This window comes from Zea mays, chromosome 9 (genome assembly GCF_902167145.1).
Source record: "Zea mays cultivar B73 chromosome 9, Zm-B73-REFERENCE-NAM-5.0, whole genome shotgun sequence".
Taxonomy (NCBI): domain Eukaryota; kingdom Viridiplantae; phylum Streptophyta; class Magnoliopsida; order Poales; family Poaceae; genus Zea; species Zea mays.
The window spans coordinates 155,731,397-155,748,254 of NC_050104.1; the positions used below are offsets into that span (position 1 = coordinate 155,731,397).

The 16,858-nt window shown below is 46.0% G+C and overlaps 1 protein-coding gene across 1 annotated transcript; it reads right to left on the reverse strand.

Moving 5' to 3' along the window:
• Nucleotides 1-254: 254 nt before the first annotated feature.
• On the reverse strand, nucleotides 255-4,343 carry LOC103639484 (E3 ubiquitin-protein ligase hel2). The gene is made up of 7 exons (XM_008662234.4): nucleotides 4,111-4,343; nucleotides 3,320-3,619; nucleotides 2,452-2,660; nucleotides 2,320-2,368; nucleotides 2,106-2,195; nucleotides 1,943-2,005; nucleotides 255-1,798 (listed from the first exon to the last, which is right to left on the reverse strand). Exons 1-7 carry the CDS (start codon nucleotides 4,276-4,278, stop codon nucleotides 905-907), a joined length of 1,773 nt encoding a protein of 590 aa, XP_008660456.1. The 5' UTR covers nucleotides 4,279-4,343; the 3' UTR covers nucleotides 255-904.
• Nucleotides 4,344-16,858: the final 12,515 nt, after the last annotated feature.

Consider the following 16,858-nt stretch of genomic DNA (forward strand, 5'->3'; position numbering starts at 1 on the left):
AGCTTTGTTTTGGTAACTATAAACAAAGTATTTCAAAATGACAGTTTAAGGGTATGTTTAAAAATAAAGTATTTCAAAATTAAGGTTTTAGAGTACTTCAGTTTTTAGAATGTCATGGTATAACTATAGTATTATTTACAACACTCCAAGCAATTTTTGTTTGAAGGCAAAGTATTTCAAACCATGATATTTAGTAAATATGACAAGTTATCTTAAACCATGATATTTCATGTATACGTACCAAAAGCCAGTCATACATAAACAAACTTTAGATTAGAGTGGAGTTTTAAATACTCCAAAAATAAATACCATGATATCTACTAAACCATAGTAACTACTAAATTATAGTATTCAAAAGAGAGTGTTTTTACAAGGTTGCCAAACACTTCTTGGAAAAAAATACTGTAATATTTTTCAATACCACGACTCTATCTCAAAATTCAAAAAATACTACGTCTAAATACAGTTGCAATAACTCTTCCGTCAATTGATCAAAAAGAGTTTCTGCCCCCCACCATTCTTCTTCTTCCAAGCACCAATCACGTCTCTAGGCCTTGTAATTTCCTTTGTGGACATTCATGGCTTGCACTTGGCTGTCTTAAATCAAGCATGGCTAACGAGTTGTCACTTGAACGAGCTCTGAGAAACCTTGATGTCTTCTTCGGTTCCTTATTGCCTCCTCCGTTGCACTAGATGACTTTCACTGTCCATATTAGATGAAGGGTCCAGCAGCGGCCGGTTGAACCCCATGAAAGATCGATACCCATCCTTGGACAACACCTCAGCTTCTCCTTTCTAAGTAAGATGGTTTGATTGAAGCCTTCTAAAAGTGTCCTAAATATTATCTGCTTGTGCCCTGTTCACATCATCCGTCGGCAGTGCTTTCTGTAATATGAATTTTCTGCTAGTTCCACCTCCATTCGCTAGTTCCACCTCCATTTTCTTGGAGGCTTTTCTTCTTTGATAAGAAGAATCCCCCCTTCCTATTATTTCCATTTTCTTGGAGGTTTTTCAACCGTGTATTTGTATAGTGCGCATCAGCAAGTTCCCTCTGTTTTCGAGAATCAGGCAATAGCCTAACCATCTCAGGAACAAGGTGCGACAGTCCGAACTGCTCGACATATGAAAGATACTCAAAAGCATCTATGGTACCTCGACGGTATTCACCAGCGATCTCTTTGAACGCAGAGTACATGTCCTCGTTCATTCCCAGAGCATAGCGCATCTTTGCAGCATGGATATCCTCGGCAGCAGGAAAAGTTCGAGGACGCTTAGGCGTAAAAACAGGCTGCTTCATCTTGTTACTAGACCCAGTCAAAGGGGGGAACAGTGACTCATCTCCAAGCCTCGGAGCGTCCCTTGCACTCTGATTGAGACTGGATTGCTGCTCTGATAATGAAGGGAATGAGGTTTCAACACTATTGTCAGGAATATCCGGGTCAGAAAGAGGTCGGAAGGACAACTGTTCCAGCACTCGTCCAGTCCTTGAGCCTTCGCCAACTTCAGCTTCCCTAGAACTGGATCCAATACTTAATGACTGAAACGACTCTGAAACATTGTCAAGACGCCCTGCATGGCCATCGGCAGCTGCCCGGTCTTTTTGTGCAGTTGATGGGATATGGCAGTCAGATTTATCATGGAAAGCATTTGCAGATGATGAGATATGACAGTCAGATCGATCATGGAAAGCATTTGCAGACGATGAGATATGACAATCAGATCCATCATGGAAAGCATTACGGCCCCTGCCACGCCGTTGTTCTTGCTCATTTCTGCGATATATAAAGCTGCTAGGTGTCTGAAAGGGGCAAATTACAAAACTTAGTGTAAATGAGCCAAATAAATTAACCACAAAAATATAGTGAATCTTTTACCAAGAACAGATACATTGGATAGAGGAAAACCATGATGGGAAACGAAAATACTAGAACCAAGTTCACACCTCAAGTGCAGCATTCCTCTGAGAACGAGACATCCGCCCACCGTGCTCCATAGCATTATGCTTCTGTTGAAATATACTACTCAATAAGAACCAACAAAAAAACTTGGTACATGTGCTTAATGGCTGATGATTATTAGCAAACCAATAACTTGTTCCAACTTGCCTTCAGCTGCGCTTTACTCAGGAAGACAACAAACTTCTTTTCCAAACATGCTTCATCTTCACATAGGAAATGATCTTCTCTAAAATGCAACTGAATTTAATTGAAAGAGCATATATGAGAATGCAGTCATACCACTTTCCTATAAATAGTTTTAACGCGTATATGTTGGATAAGAGATAGATGCCTATAAATAGATCAATTTGGTACAACATACCTCAATGTCCTCATAGTTCGCGAAATATTCAACACGACCAGGGTTCTGCCTATAAACAACAATCACAAATTCAACACATCAGATAAATCGCTACATAAGCTTAGCTAAGGACAAAGGTTGTTGTATACCTACCTCTTGCATATGTGGCAAGAATAGTGTTCCCTAGACATATGCATGTAAAGCTCACTATCTCCATAAAATGAACTTCTGCAGAACTCACACATTGGATGCCCAGCAAAACCATTGCGCTCTACCTCAGAGCCATCCACTTCAGAGTCGCCAGTCTTCATATGCTGAGCTAACTGTGACTTCAAATAAAGCTTTTGTTCACAAATGAACACCTTCAAAACACACGAAACCATTTCAATAAATAATCATGAATATAAAAATCGCAAGTGTAATTTAGAGTGTAAATTACATGACCCCGGTTCTACAATGTTGACTATAGGACAACAATGACCAATAAAAAATTAGTGAACACTCGTATGGCCAAGTCACATAATTAGCAACTGATAGCACAATGTCAAGCATGCTAGTTGCAAGCAATAATTAGGTATTCAGCTTAAATAGTTCAAATAGGCTATTCATGTCAATTGCCTGTAGTGGGTTGAGATGCATACTCTGGAAAACATCTTCAAATTAAACCATGTTATATACATAAACGAATAAATTCTGCTCATTATACTAAGCAAAAAAACTACAGGAAGGAAACAACATTTTTCAATTTCAAAATATATTGTACAGTAACATAACAGCTCACTAGGTAAGCTATAGCATAGGTACCAGCGTCATATACTGATAGACAAGACAAACTGCACTGAACTGTACATGCACAATGAAAGGCCTATAAACTAAAAAGAAACCATTATGCATGAAATAGAAACAAAGAAAAATCAGCTCTAGATTATTCAAAACATGTCTAAAGTTTGATGCTAAATTTGACAGCATAATCCATGAAATCAACTAAGGTATAAATGTGCAAATTCATCAAGTATTTCACCTTCCTCCCCTCCAAACAAAGATTGCACATGTGCAACCTATGCACGCAGTATAAATGTCCCTTCAGTTGTTCAATGCTCCTGAACTTGCTTTTGCGCTTTGCTTGAGCAACCTGATCTTCTGCGTTGTCACAAACATTACAGGAAAGTTGACACATGGTCCGTATCATCCGGTAGTGGTCCGCATCATCAAAGTATGCCTTTGTATCTTCATGGTACCAGAAATCCCCAGCTTTGCCCTCATTTACCCCAGCGGGTAACACAGAGAAATCAGTGATCACTCTAGTGTATTTACCCATGGCCTGTGAAATGGAAACACAATGTATAATTATATTCACATGGATACTATTCATATGCAATCTTATTGTTTTCAAACACAGAGAAATCAATGGCACCAGGTACTGGGTCTCTGTGCCGGCCCATAGGCATGCAGTGCAGCTGCAGCACATGGAAGAATCGGACAAACGGCTAACCAACCAATACTAAGAGATGTATCCTGCTAAGCGTAGTGGTAGCCCCATGATGTTGCCAGAGGAAAAGAGAGTCCCAACCAATACCCACACCACATTCTCATTGTGAATGGGCCGGCAGCGGCCAGGCCAGGTAGGGCTTGCCTGCCCTGCCGTGGAAACCACCAGGATACACTGCCGGTCTCGTCCCCTAACCCCAGTCCCCCACAGCCCTTATCTCGAACCAATCTGCCAAAGTGGCAATACAACCGAAACCCTAGATGACCCCAAGATCCAATAAACGCACCCACGCCCCGGAGAGATCAAACGCTGGAGGTGCTAACCTTAGTGACAAAGACGAAGGGGCAGACGGTCTTGCAGATGCAACACTTGTTGTCGCCCATCACGAAACGGAGGCGGACGATGCATGTGGAGCACACGTCGCGGTGCCCGCACGACCCATAGGCCACCCACTCCAGCGTATCTGCGCACACCGCACAAAAGTCTTCCATGGCTGGCAGGCAGCGAAGATCGGCCACGGCGGCGGCAAGCAAGATGATGAAAGAGTTAGGACGCGAGAGTCAAAGACAACTCAGGGGATCTATTTATATCAATGATACGGCGTACCTATCTGCGCAGCTCTAATCTCCGAAGTCCCAATATATCTTCAAATCTGGTAAGATAGGGATCGATTCTATCTCGAACAGGGAAATAACGGACAATGGTATTTAAAATAAAGGTATCTAGCACCGTGGATAAAGATAAATATAAAAAATAGTATGAGCAAGGGACCTTTTGGGATCGGATTCCACTGTTAATTCGAACTCGAGTAGGGGAAGGCGCCGCCGCGGCGCCGGCAGCCGCGCCTGCGCGGGTTTCGGCCGGTACATCGGCGGAGGGGGCACGCGGCCGCCCGGCAGCATGGACGGCGGCGCGTACGGGAACCGGCTTCGCGGCCGCCGCGTACGCCCGGTCCCCCATTACGCGCTTTCTATTCTCTCTCTCTTTCTCTCGTTCGGTTCTTGGCTGGCTGCTCGGGGAAGGGAAGGGAAGGGATGGAGAGGGAGGCGACGACGGGTGATGAGTAAATGAGGTCCCCCATTACTTCTGTTCGAAAGAAATCTATATCTATACTACCTACTAGGTGGGTGCCCGTGCGTTGCAACGGAAACATATAATATCATGATAACTTATGTACAAATGTATATTATATTATCATGAGAAAAGATTTTGTAATCCATTTGTGATCCTAACCATACATAAACACATCTCAAAACTATCCATAATATCAGTAGTACATCTACCATTGTTTCTTCATATTGTGAAGGCTCAACAAGTTTCAGATTGTCAGTTGCTCCTTTAGGTGTCCGATCAAAAGAGGCAAAAGCCACATAAATTGTTCCTTCAGAGCAACTGCAGCTTTTGGTTTTGCTCATTAATCGATGTTCTTCTCAATTGAGCATCAGTCAACCATGATATGAAATTCTAGTTGTCAAAATGACCACTACAACATTTGCTAGGTCATGAGTTCATATTAGCTAAAGAATCCAAACTACTTTCAGTGGCATTTTAGGTGTCGATAGTTCTTCTTAGCTAAAGAATCCATCTATTTTTCATAAGGAAAACACAACTTGAATCAAGTAGTGCAATGGTTTTGATGGTCACACTAATATAGGCACCTTGCTCTAGGAACCTAAAACATCACAAAATTAAGAAAAGCAATAGTGTCCCTCAATTCTTTCAAAGCATCAAAATGCAATACAGTCTAAAATTAGACACCACAAGCAAGTAACCTGCTTTAAGATAAGTATCACAATCACAACTAAAATCTAAAATGCAAGGCAAAGCTAATGGAACTGAACGCCACAATACAGACTGGGTGCTAGGCTACATAAACAAAAGAAAAATGTGAAGAGTTATAGCAGAGTATTTCTCAAGAGCTTTTTAGTCTGCAAGGGCTAGTGAGTGGAACCGTATATTATCATGTGATGAACTGGAGGATATCACAAGATGGAACTCCTAGAAGATCCCAAAAGAGTCAAACTAAGAGGCTGCTCGGCGGAACTCTAAAGGAAACCGCATCCATCTCGTCGTGAATCAAGAACAAGCAATAACATCTGGGTGCCCGCGACATCAAATCTGCAAAAGACAAAAAGGGTTTCCATCAAGAACAAGTTTTAGATTTTTTAGAAGTCATGATAAACTAAACAATGAAAACTTTAATATTACAATATAAAGTAAGACATGCTTAGTTTACCAGTGCTATAGAAAATTGTAAAGTATCAGTTCTATTGAAGCACATATTTTGATGTGTTGTTTCCAAATTTTATGTTCACTTTAACTTACCTGGAAAGTATGCACAACCTACAGAATAGGATTTTAAATCAATAAACATGAATCTTTAAGAACAAAGCATGGATTGCCCCGAAAACATCTACCCCAAAAGCTCGTGTCTATCCCTAATAGGGTAATACCTTGAGGTAATGCAATTTAGAAAATAATTACTATTGCACCAGAAAATTGCTTCCCTTTGCTTTAGAGCCTCTTCACCCTCAAACCTCATTTGAATCTCATCCCTATATGGTAATGTCATATTAGTGAATCCATATAGCAACCACAGGGGACAACAAACTCAACTGGACTTGTCCTGAGAGCAGTAATTCAAAAGACAATTCTATTAAATGAAGGCCTAACAGAATTCAGGAATTATCAAGCAGGAAGGAAAGAGAAAGAGCGAGCAAACATGTTTGAATACTTACAAATCTGTGTTGGAATTCCCTGCCAATTTCTGATTGGACCCAAATGGCTTTTAAAATGAGATAATCACAAAGAAGACAAACAGGTAAAGCAGATTCCGGTTACTCAAGTGAAGAAGTTAGCCTAGTCAAAAGTAATAATTCAAAACTGACATGCATGTATGTTTCTATAGAAAAAACTCAGTAATGTCATAAGCTTGTTGAACCCAAGGATAGCCATTAGAGGAAGTGCCCATGGAGGTGGCAACCAGTTGTTAGGTGGTGGACGCCTACTTTGCTCTCTTATAGAGTAGTAAAGATTATCAAGAAGGTTGCAACATTTAGATGTGACCAAAGAATTGAGATAGCAGGTTCCATTTGACAAGAATAAGATACCAAATCACTGCCGCACTACTCAAAGGAAACACGGATCTGTAGATACATAAACCACATATGGAATAGAACTGGACAAAGAATTTTCTATTCAAGAAATAAATACAGACGCTATACAGCAAACCATGAGAACTATATGAACTATAAGACCTATATCATCTAAAGTGTATCAGATTTTCATCTCTGGAGGCATTCTAACATCTAAGCTAGGACCAAAAGGCCCACATTCTCGGTTCTAATATATTATAGTGATAAAAAATGAACAATACCTACTATCCAGAATTTGTGAAGAAAAATAGCCCGAAAAGAATAACAATTTTAGTACAAGATCAACAACACCATTCGCACACGGGAAATGGGCTAAAACCTGAAGCAGTTTAAGATCTTTGGCGTAAATGTGTGTTGCAGTCAGGATTTGTTAGCAGGAGATATTTACACTGATACACAAAGCAAGAGATATTTACACTATTACTATGACAACAACACTGCCAGGAACCAAAAATAAAATGGTTGAAATAGACAGTGGAATAGGAATGTGATACGATTCAGCATGTGCGAGAACAAGTCTCAGTATTCGTGACACTCCTGCTTGCAAGCAAGGAATTCAACATCTAAAATGCTCATGATCTCAACAGTTATGCAGCATGTTACCACACTTGGGGCATGTAATGTGAATGTGGAGAGGTCAATCCGATTAACACCAGTTGTTACTTAGAATTTATGGTCCGGACACTGGATTGCCAAAATTTGCATCCCAATATTGTCAAACATCGAACCAAGTGTGGTAACATTATTCTTTCACTTGTATTACTTGCAAAAAAGGATAACAAACACTTCTTATATCTGAATGAGCACTAAACATAAGTGGTTTTCTCAATTGTGTGTTCAAATAAATACACACAGGTAGAGCACTGAGTTTTGGAAAGAAAAATAGAGGAAGCATGGATATATTGTCATAAAGATTACTTACAAGATTTGGAGCATTCCTCTTGTAGGTCAGTATTCAAACATCTGATGACTAAATCAGCAAGGCAGTAAAATCAAGCAACAGTTAAGCTAGCCTCGCTAACTTACAGAGACTAAGGACCAAATCATGCTTACTGACAGAAACAGAAAAAAATCCGATTATGAAAACAACAGAATAAACTAAAGCAAATAATCGAATCTGACAGTGAACAAACTGAAAGGGAACAAGAATATAAAGAAACAATTATGGTGATGGCAAACATTCACTACCTTGTAAATGTAGCCCTTTATTCTTTTTAGCACTGATTCATCCATTATTTCTGTTAAAATATAACAAGCATGTAGAGACAGACCTGGTTCTTGGAGATCACGTGTTTTGACTCGAAATATTGGAAAGAAGCCCTCAGTTGGGAATATTTCCCTATTTCTTGTGTATCCATGACTCTTTGCTCCGTGGAATATGACATGCTGAAAAGCTCATGTGCATGCTACTTGCAGCTTCCAGCCAACATTCAAGATCATCGAGGATGGAATGATGTCAAGGAGGTCACTGGTCCCAAGATCGATGAATTATAGCTCGTGCCATCGAGACAGTGAGGCCAGGATGAGTAATGACCTGAACAAAAATGTGCACAAATTAGTAGAACAAGTCTCAGTATTCATGACACTCCTTGCAAGCAAGGAATTCAACATCTAAAATGCTAATGATCTCAACAGTTATGCAGCATGTTACCACACTTGGGGCATGTAATGTGAATGTGGAGAGGTCAATCCGATTAACACCAGTTGTTACTTAGAATTTATGGTCCGGACACTGGATTGCCAAAATTTGCATCCCAGTATTGTCAAACATCGAACCAAGTGTGGTAACATTATTCTTTCACTTGTATTACTTGCAAAAAAAGGATAACAAACACTTCTTATATCTGAATGAGCACTAAACATAAGTGGTTTGCTCAATTGTGTGTTCAAATAAATACACACAGATTGAGCACTGAGTTTTGGAAAGAAAATTAGAGGAAGCAGGGATATATTGTCATAAAGAGTACTTACAAGATTTGGAGCATTCCCCTTGCAGGTCAGTATTCAAACATCTGATGACTAAATCAGCAAGGCAGTAAAATCAAGCAACAGTTAAGCTATCCTCGCTAACTTACAGAGACTAAGGACCAAATCATGCTTACTGACAGAAACAGAAAAAATCCGATTATGAAAATAACAACAGAATAAACTAAAGCAAATAATCGAATTTGACAGTGAACAAACTGAAAGGGAACAAGAATATAAAGAAACAATTATGGTGATGGCAAACATTCACTACCTTGTAAATGTAGCCCTTTATTCTTTTTTAGCACTGATTCGTCCATTATTTCTGTCAAAATATAACAAGCATGCTAAATGCAGGTAAGGTAGAGACAGACCTGGTTCTTGGAGATCACGTGTTTCGACTCGAAATATTGGAAAGAAGCCCTCAGTTGGGAATATTTCCCTATTTCTTGTGTATCCACGACTCTCTGCTCCGTGGAATATGACATGCTGAAAAGCTCATGCGCATGCTACTTGCAGCTTCCAGCCAACATTCAAGATCATCGAGGATGGAATGATGTCAAGGAGGTCACTGGTCCCAAGATCGATGAATTATAGCTCGTGCCATCGAGACAGTGAGGCCAGGATGAGAAATGACCTGAAAAAAATGTGGACAAATTAGTATGTTATAGGTATATGCACGTGCGTTGCTACGAAATCAATATGATAACATTCATTGATATGCAAAAAACATTAATTATTATTCTATACTTTTGTTAGTGTCACTAAAAGTGGATGTTTTTGAAAGATATAGTAAGGTGCTTGTGCATTGGTAGCATTTGAATTTCTTTGTGACCACGACACCAGCAAGGTCTACGTGTTTCTACGATTTTTTTCTTGCCTATGAGTATGTTGGTAGCTTTCGCTTAGTACTATGTATAGAAGAGAGAAGCTGTATGAGATGAAAACCTCATGTACAATTTTGGAAAGGAGATTTTCGAATAGAATAACCCCTAGTAAAAAAGCGAAAGCAACGACCATGTCATGCACGGTTATTGGCAGACAGACAAGAAGCGATCGCCAATGCGTCACTGGGGATATGAAATTCCGAATCTAGTGCATTCCTCGAACATGTACTTGTAGCATGTACAAGTGCACGATGACAAGTTTTTCGTCAGACACCACTATGGTGGTCAGACTCGTCGTGATGCTTCAGCTAGCTGCCAACCTCGGACCCTAAGTGCATCTCCCTGACAGTGATCAACATCGGCGTAAAAATGCCTGGCGCAGGAGGGAGCCGCCCTGTCAGCCACGGAACTGTCGATCTATCATTGCTGGACATGAAGAATGTTGAATGTCACGAAAATTCCCTTGAGTTGCTTTGGATGCAAGGAAGGGCAAAGATGATGTTTATTCGTTTATCAGTTTCTTCTGCCTTACCCGCTGATTTGTTCTAGTCCTCAGTTTATAATGTCTGCATTCAGGAATTCATGATCAGAACCTGTGAAATACCCTGGCCCAACTTTCTACAAGTCAATCACTACAGGAATCCCATACGCCAGCGGATCTCGCATTTGAAGCATGAGCGCTTCCCCTTGGCTTTGGTCTTGCTTGGCTGTCCCTTGCGACCTTTAAGCACCGTCTTGAATCTTTTGATGATGAGAGCCATCTCTTCATCATTAAGTCCAGCCGCCTCAATCTGTGCCACCTTGCTAGGTAGCGCCTCCTTGCTTCGTGTTGCCTTGAGAGCAAGGGGTTGCGGCTCGTTGATCGGACCATTCAAGGCGTCGTCCACGTACCTCGCCTCCTTGATCATCATTCGCCCGCTAACGAATTTCCCAAGAACTTCTTCGGGCGACATCTTGGTGTACCTGGGATTTTCACGAATATTGTTCACCAAATGAGGATCAAGAACGGTAAATGACCTTAGCATTAGGCGGACGACGTCGTGGTCCGTCCATCGCGTGCTCCCGTAGCTCCTTATTTTGTTGATAAGGGTCTTGAGCCGGTTGTATGTTTGTGTCGGCTCCTCGCCCCTTATCATCGCGAACCGTCCAAGCTCGCCCTCCACCAACTCCATTTTGGTGAGCAAGGTGACGTCGTTTCCCTCATGAGATATCTTGAGGGTGTCCCAAATCTGCTTGGCATTGTCCAAGCCGCTCACCTTGCGATACTCGTCCCTGCACAAGGAGGCTAGCAACACAGTAGTAGCTTGTGCATTTTTATGAATCTGTTCATTAATAAACATAGGGCTATCCGAGCTATCAAATTTCATTCCACTTTCCACAATCTCCCAAATGCTTGGATGGAGAGAAAACAGGTGAGTACGCATTTTGTGGCTCCAAAATCCGTAATCCTCTCCATCAAAGTGAGGGGGCTTGCCAAGTGGAATGGGGAGCAATTGAGCATTTGAACTATGCGGGATGCGCGAATAATTGAAAGAAAAGTTTGAGTTAACCGTCTTTCGTCTATGGTAGTCGTCGTCGTCCTTTTGGGAGGAGGAAGATTCGTCGCTGTCGTAGTAGACAATTTCCTTGATGCGCCTTGTCTTCTTCTTCCTCCCGTCTTTTCTTTTGTGGCCCGAGCCTGAGTCGGTGGGCTTGTCATCATTTGGCTCGTTGACGAAGGACTCCTTCTCCTTGTCGTTGATCACCATCCCCTTGCCCTTAGGATCCATCTCTTCGGGCGGTTAGTCCCTTTCTTGAAGAGAACGGCTCTGATATCAATTGAGAGCACCTAGAGGGGGGGTGAATAGGTGATCCTGTCAAACTTAAAAACTTAAGCCACAAAACTTTGATTAATCGTTAGCACAGTTAATGCCAAGTGGCTAGAGAGAAGATCTTGCACAATACGATAACCACAAGGAGTTCAACACAGAGAAGACACAGTGGTTTATCCCGTGGTTCGGCCAAGTACAAAACTTGCCTACTCCATGTTGTGGCGTCCCAATGGACGAGAGTTGCACTCAACTCCTCTCAAGTGATCCAATGATCAACTTGAATACCACAGTGTTATGCTTTTCTTTTCTTATCGCGTTCGCGAGGAATCTCCACAACTTGGAGTCTCTCGCCCTTACACTTGAAGTTCACAAAGAAGCACGGAGTAAGGGAGGGAAGCAACACACACAAATTCACAGCAAAATGCGCACACACACGGCCAAGAATCGAGCTCAAAAGATTATCTCAAAGTTCTCACTAGAACGGAGCTCGAATCACTGAGAATGACAAACGAATGCGCAAAGACTGAGTGTGGATGATCAAGAATGCTCTAAGGTTGCTTGGTGTACTCCTCCATGCGCCTAGGGGTTCCTTTTATAGCCCCAAGGCAGCTAGGAGCCGTTGAGATCAAATCTGGAAGGCCATTCTTGCCTTCTGTCGTCTGGCGCACCGGACAGTCCGGTGCACACCGGACAGTGTCCGGTGCCCGATTTCCTTCCTTAAATGGCGAAGCCGACCATTGGCGGCCTTGGAGCCGTTGGCGCACCGGACATGTCCGGTGCACACCGGACAGTCCGGTGCCCCCTTCCGACCGTTGGCTCGGCCACGTGTCCCGCGCAGATCGCGCGGCCGACCGTTGGCTCGGCCGACCGTTGACTCACCGGACAGTCCGGTACACACCGGACAGTCCGGTGAATTTTAGCCGTACGCCGTCGGCGAATTCCCGAGAGCGGCCACTTCACGCCGAGTCAGCCTGGCGCACCGGACACTGTCCGGTGCACCACCGGACAGTCCGGTGTGCCAGACTGAGCTGAGTCTTGGCTGTACACAGCCAAGCCTTTTTCACCTCTTTTCTTCTTCTTTCTGTTTCTAACACTTAGACAAGTATATTAGTACACAAAACCAATGTACTAAGGCTCAGAAACATACCTTTACTCTTGATTTGCACTTTGTCCATCCATGAGCATAAATTCACATTTAAGCACTTGTGTTGGCACTCAATCACCAAAATACTTAGAAATGGCCCAAAGGAACATTTCCCTTTCACCTACGGCAAGTACCAAACCAAGAAGGGTTCCGCAACTCTCCCCCAGCTGGGAAGGACCCTTCAAGGTAACGGGAATGCCCCGACCCGAGGGTGACCATCTAGCTACGACTGAAGGAGTGCCTCACCTCGATGCCGGAACATCTCTATAAGTTCTATCCATAGAGCAAGTCTGAGGGGTCGAGTTAGTTTCCCTTTTTTGTAACTAAGAAGCGCTTACGTGTACGACAACCCGGTGGGGTCTGTCCCCATAAACCCGGTATGTTGGTCTACACCCATGCACGATGAGTTATAAAGAAAAACTACCCCCTCAGTTGAGCCTCTATGATAGTTCCATCTCGCTGCTCCATAGTTTTACCTTGCAGTTTTTCAGATAACACTTTTTATCTAACCCACCCGTATGGTTCCCATCTGTCCTGACATGATGACATCCAAATTGAGCAGCCATGCTCGCAGTTTACGGCCCCGATACAAAAGTTGGGAGGTCCGGCAGCCTGGAAGCCGGTCCTGGAGAACGGGGCCCCATTCCATGGGGAGGTCCGGAGCCTGTGTGGCCGCTTAGCCTGGTTCCGTACCCGAAATCCTGCACACTCCACCACTCCGTGACAGGTACCTAGTATTTGAGGCTATAAGTCCTGTGCGTCCGACAACCTCGGGTCCGGAGCTAGAGAATGGACATTAGTCTCCTTGGGTGGTCCGGAGCCCGTGTAGCCGCTCAGCCTGGTCCCGTACCGTGGGCCTGCACGCTCCACCACCCTGCGACAAGTGTCCTAGTATCTAGAACTGTGACCCAAGGGGGTCCGGACACGCAACTTGGCCACCCGGACTAAAACCTGTAAGTCCCGAGCATGTATCAAAGGATGGCTAGTATCAGACAGGGAACCCTATGGGTGTACTACTAACGTTCCCTAGCTGAAGCTGTGTACAGATCCAAATCCCGGCGAGGTTGCCTCCCGAGAGTTGTTGACTACCTTCTCAGATACGCTGGTATCCAACCTCAACACACCAAGCCTGCATCCCAGGCGTGGGGCCAGGTACCAGGGAGGAGTCAACAATATCGCACACAGCAGAAACAAGTTGAAAATAGATAAGTGCTAATACTGCTTAATAAATAGTACCTTTAAGTACCTTACAAAAAGCGAAAGTATTACATATGTTTCCAAGCGGAGCCCTAGCTCCATCTCTACTCTACAGGTATGAACTACCTCCACACCAGTAGGGCCGCGGGATAGCTAGCTCTGAGCGGCTCGCCAGCGGAGGCGACCACCTCAGCATCGACGACGACCACCACCTCTGCACCGACAACGGCGGCCACCTCTGCACCGACGACTCGCCAGCAATGGCGATCACCTCAGCACGTGCGCCATTGTGAAAAGGTCCTCGCCCCCGTCTTCCTACGGGGGGTGACAACGAGGCCATTAAAGCCAGAGAGTTGGAGGCTCGGCGGCAGGTGGCGCTGATGGTCTCGCCAGCGGAGGCAACCACCTCTGCAACGGGTAGCCTCACCAGCTGCGACGACCACCTCAGCACTGACGACAGCGGCCACCTCTGCACCGGTGGGCGGCGGCTGCCTCAGCACGTGCGAAGAGGTCCTCGCTCTTGTCCTCCTGTGGAGTGAGGACAAGACCATCCAAGAACGCGGTCGCCACCCCCGCGGCGTACGACGTCTTGTATGACCCCCTAGTGCGGCCGGCGGCGCAGGAGAAACCGTGGATGTGGCCGACCTGCGCACGGCGCGACCGTCGCCCATGCGGTGGGCGGACAGCCACGCCCCGACCAGGCAGCAAGAGGCAGCGTCGGAGGCGGCGCCGAAGCCCCCAAGCCGAGGCATCGGGCACGCGGTGGCTGGTGGTGCCTGCAAACGGCCGGCCCCGCGTACCCGAAGTTCACCTCCTTCGCAAGGCTGGCGAACGCCCTTCTCCCCCGAATGCTGGAGGAAGAAGCGGGCCGCCAGCCCATGCGGAAGGCGAGGCCCCAACTCGGCTCGCCCCCCTCCCCAGCATGGATGATGAACATCCTTGAAGCTGAGGGCAGGGGGAGGCCGCAGCCCGGCTCGCTTCTCCCCACCACAAGGCTGGTGGTCATCCCTCTAGGTGACCACTGGCAGGAGATTGCAGTCGGGCTGCGTGATGAAAATCCTTGAAGCCAAGTGATGGCAGAAGAGCGCCAACCCCCACGGGGTTGCGCTCCTCTAACAACAGCAAGAAGAAGACAAGATCGGCAGCACCACCACGAGCGCGAGCTCTCCGGCGGTGGGATCGCCGGAGGGGGCGGCCCTGACGCGGATCCCTCCAGAGAACACCGGCGCACCCCATCTGGAGGCTCGGAAGGCGGAAGGGCGCGATGAATGCAAAAGGAGCGAGGCATGGCTACTGCCCGAGAGATCGACCCCTTTTTAAAGGCAGATTTCCTCACTCGCGTCCTGAAGCGTCACGGGCAAAGTCTCCCCCGACGAGCGCCAGGGTTCCCACCCTATGACACGGGGGCCAGGCCCCACATGTCATGCAGGCTAACCCGAGGCACGAAGAAGGCGAACCACCGCACAAGGAGCATGCAACCGCCCCGCGGTTATACGCCCCTTCATCTTCACCGAAACCAGCGGTCGAAAAGGCGAACCGCCATGCAAGAAGCGTACAACCGCCCCGCGATTGTGCGCCCCCTCAGCTTCGCTACAACCGGCGGCCCAACATGGGGGCCCAGGCCCACATGTCATGCAACCAGCGCGTCGACTATCGGGTGCGGAAAAATCGCACCGCCGCTCACGCCAATGCCACGCCTTCTCGGGGCCGTCGCAGAGGACTGAAAAGATAAGTTTTCAGAACCAGTGCAGCGACTCGAGGCACCCCGCGCATGGCCCAACAGTAACATTAAGTACGAAGATCACGGGTCGGTCAACCGTGGGAATAGGCGTAGCAATCGGCATGACCGTAGGCGGCCGACAGTAATTACGTCAACAGGTGCGTAGTAGCAGCAGGCCAACTGCCAATCAGACTCTGGCCCCACCTGCAGGCTCGCATCCTCCCGTGAGGTGGGCCCGGGGGCCACTGTCGGTACCCTAAATCAGGGGTACCCTCTTCTACAATATGAAGACGCTGTACACGTACGACGTCTCCAGGCCACATGGAGAACGGCACCCGACCCCGCCACATAGGCAGGTCCAAGGGTGCCACGTGGCAAGGAAAGATGATACATCCTAGGATGCATCATTGGGTTTAACCGCAACAGGACACCGGACCCCTGTACGTACAAATCTGGAGCTCCCAAGAAGGCATGCCTGGTCCCTCGGGTGGGCCACAGGTCCCTCTGAGTAAGGTCCGGGCCTTGGCAAGATCCCGAGATGAGGAGGACCCCGGCATGAGTAAGGGTCCGGTGTTGGCACGTGTCCAGACCTTGCCCTACGCTCCTTGCTCAGGCAGAGACCCGCTGCTGCCGCGTGGCTTGTGGCCCGTGACATAAGCCAACGGGTCGGGCCTGACGTAAGACCCCTAAAAGCCGCGTAGCCTCTGCATTTATTGTGGAGAGGACGCACCGCCTGCCACCACACTGACGGGCGACGTGCCCTCTCAGCATTGAATGTGTCCTGTCCAATCCGCTGGCAGACGGCGCGCCTGTCCAGTCTGTTAGCAAACAGTGCACCCGTGCCATGCGGTGCACTGTGCTCATCATCGCTTCTGCAAGAAGCTTCCTCTGCGCGTCAATGATATGAAGATCTCGGATGGCAGAGCGCAAGAAGATTGCCCCAGCAGCAACATTTGTAGCTCCAAGTGCTATATTCATTATGTCCTTGGGCCCACATGTCGGGGCTCAGTACCTTTGTGCATGCCCTCCTTCAGCTATAAAAGGGGAGGCATGCGTCGTCACAAGACAGATCCAATCTTAGGCTCACTCAGTCACTCACAAGTTCATACAAGCTCTCAAGCAATACATCACACAGTGGAGTAGGGTGTTACGCTCCGGCGGCCCGAACCATTATAAATCCTTGTGTGTTCTT

What these genes read in the sequence shown, in the direction of transcription:
- LOC103639484 (XM_008662234.4), bottom strand. Translation starts at nt 4,278, where the DNA reads ATGGAAGACTTTTGTGCGGTGTGCGCAGATACGCTGGAGTGGGTGGCC. An exon ending in CCTTCGTCTTTGTCACTAAG is followed by an intron (nt 3,620 to 4,110) that starts GTTAGCACCTCC and finishes TCCATTTCACAG; the next exon opens with GCCATGGGTAAATACACTAG. An exon ending in CGAACTATGAGGACATTGAG is followed by an intron (nt 2,196 to 2,319) that starts GTATGTTGTACC and finishes AATTAAATTCAG; the next exon opens with TTGCATTTTAGAGAAGATCA.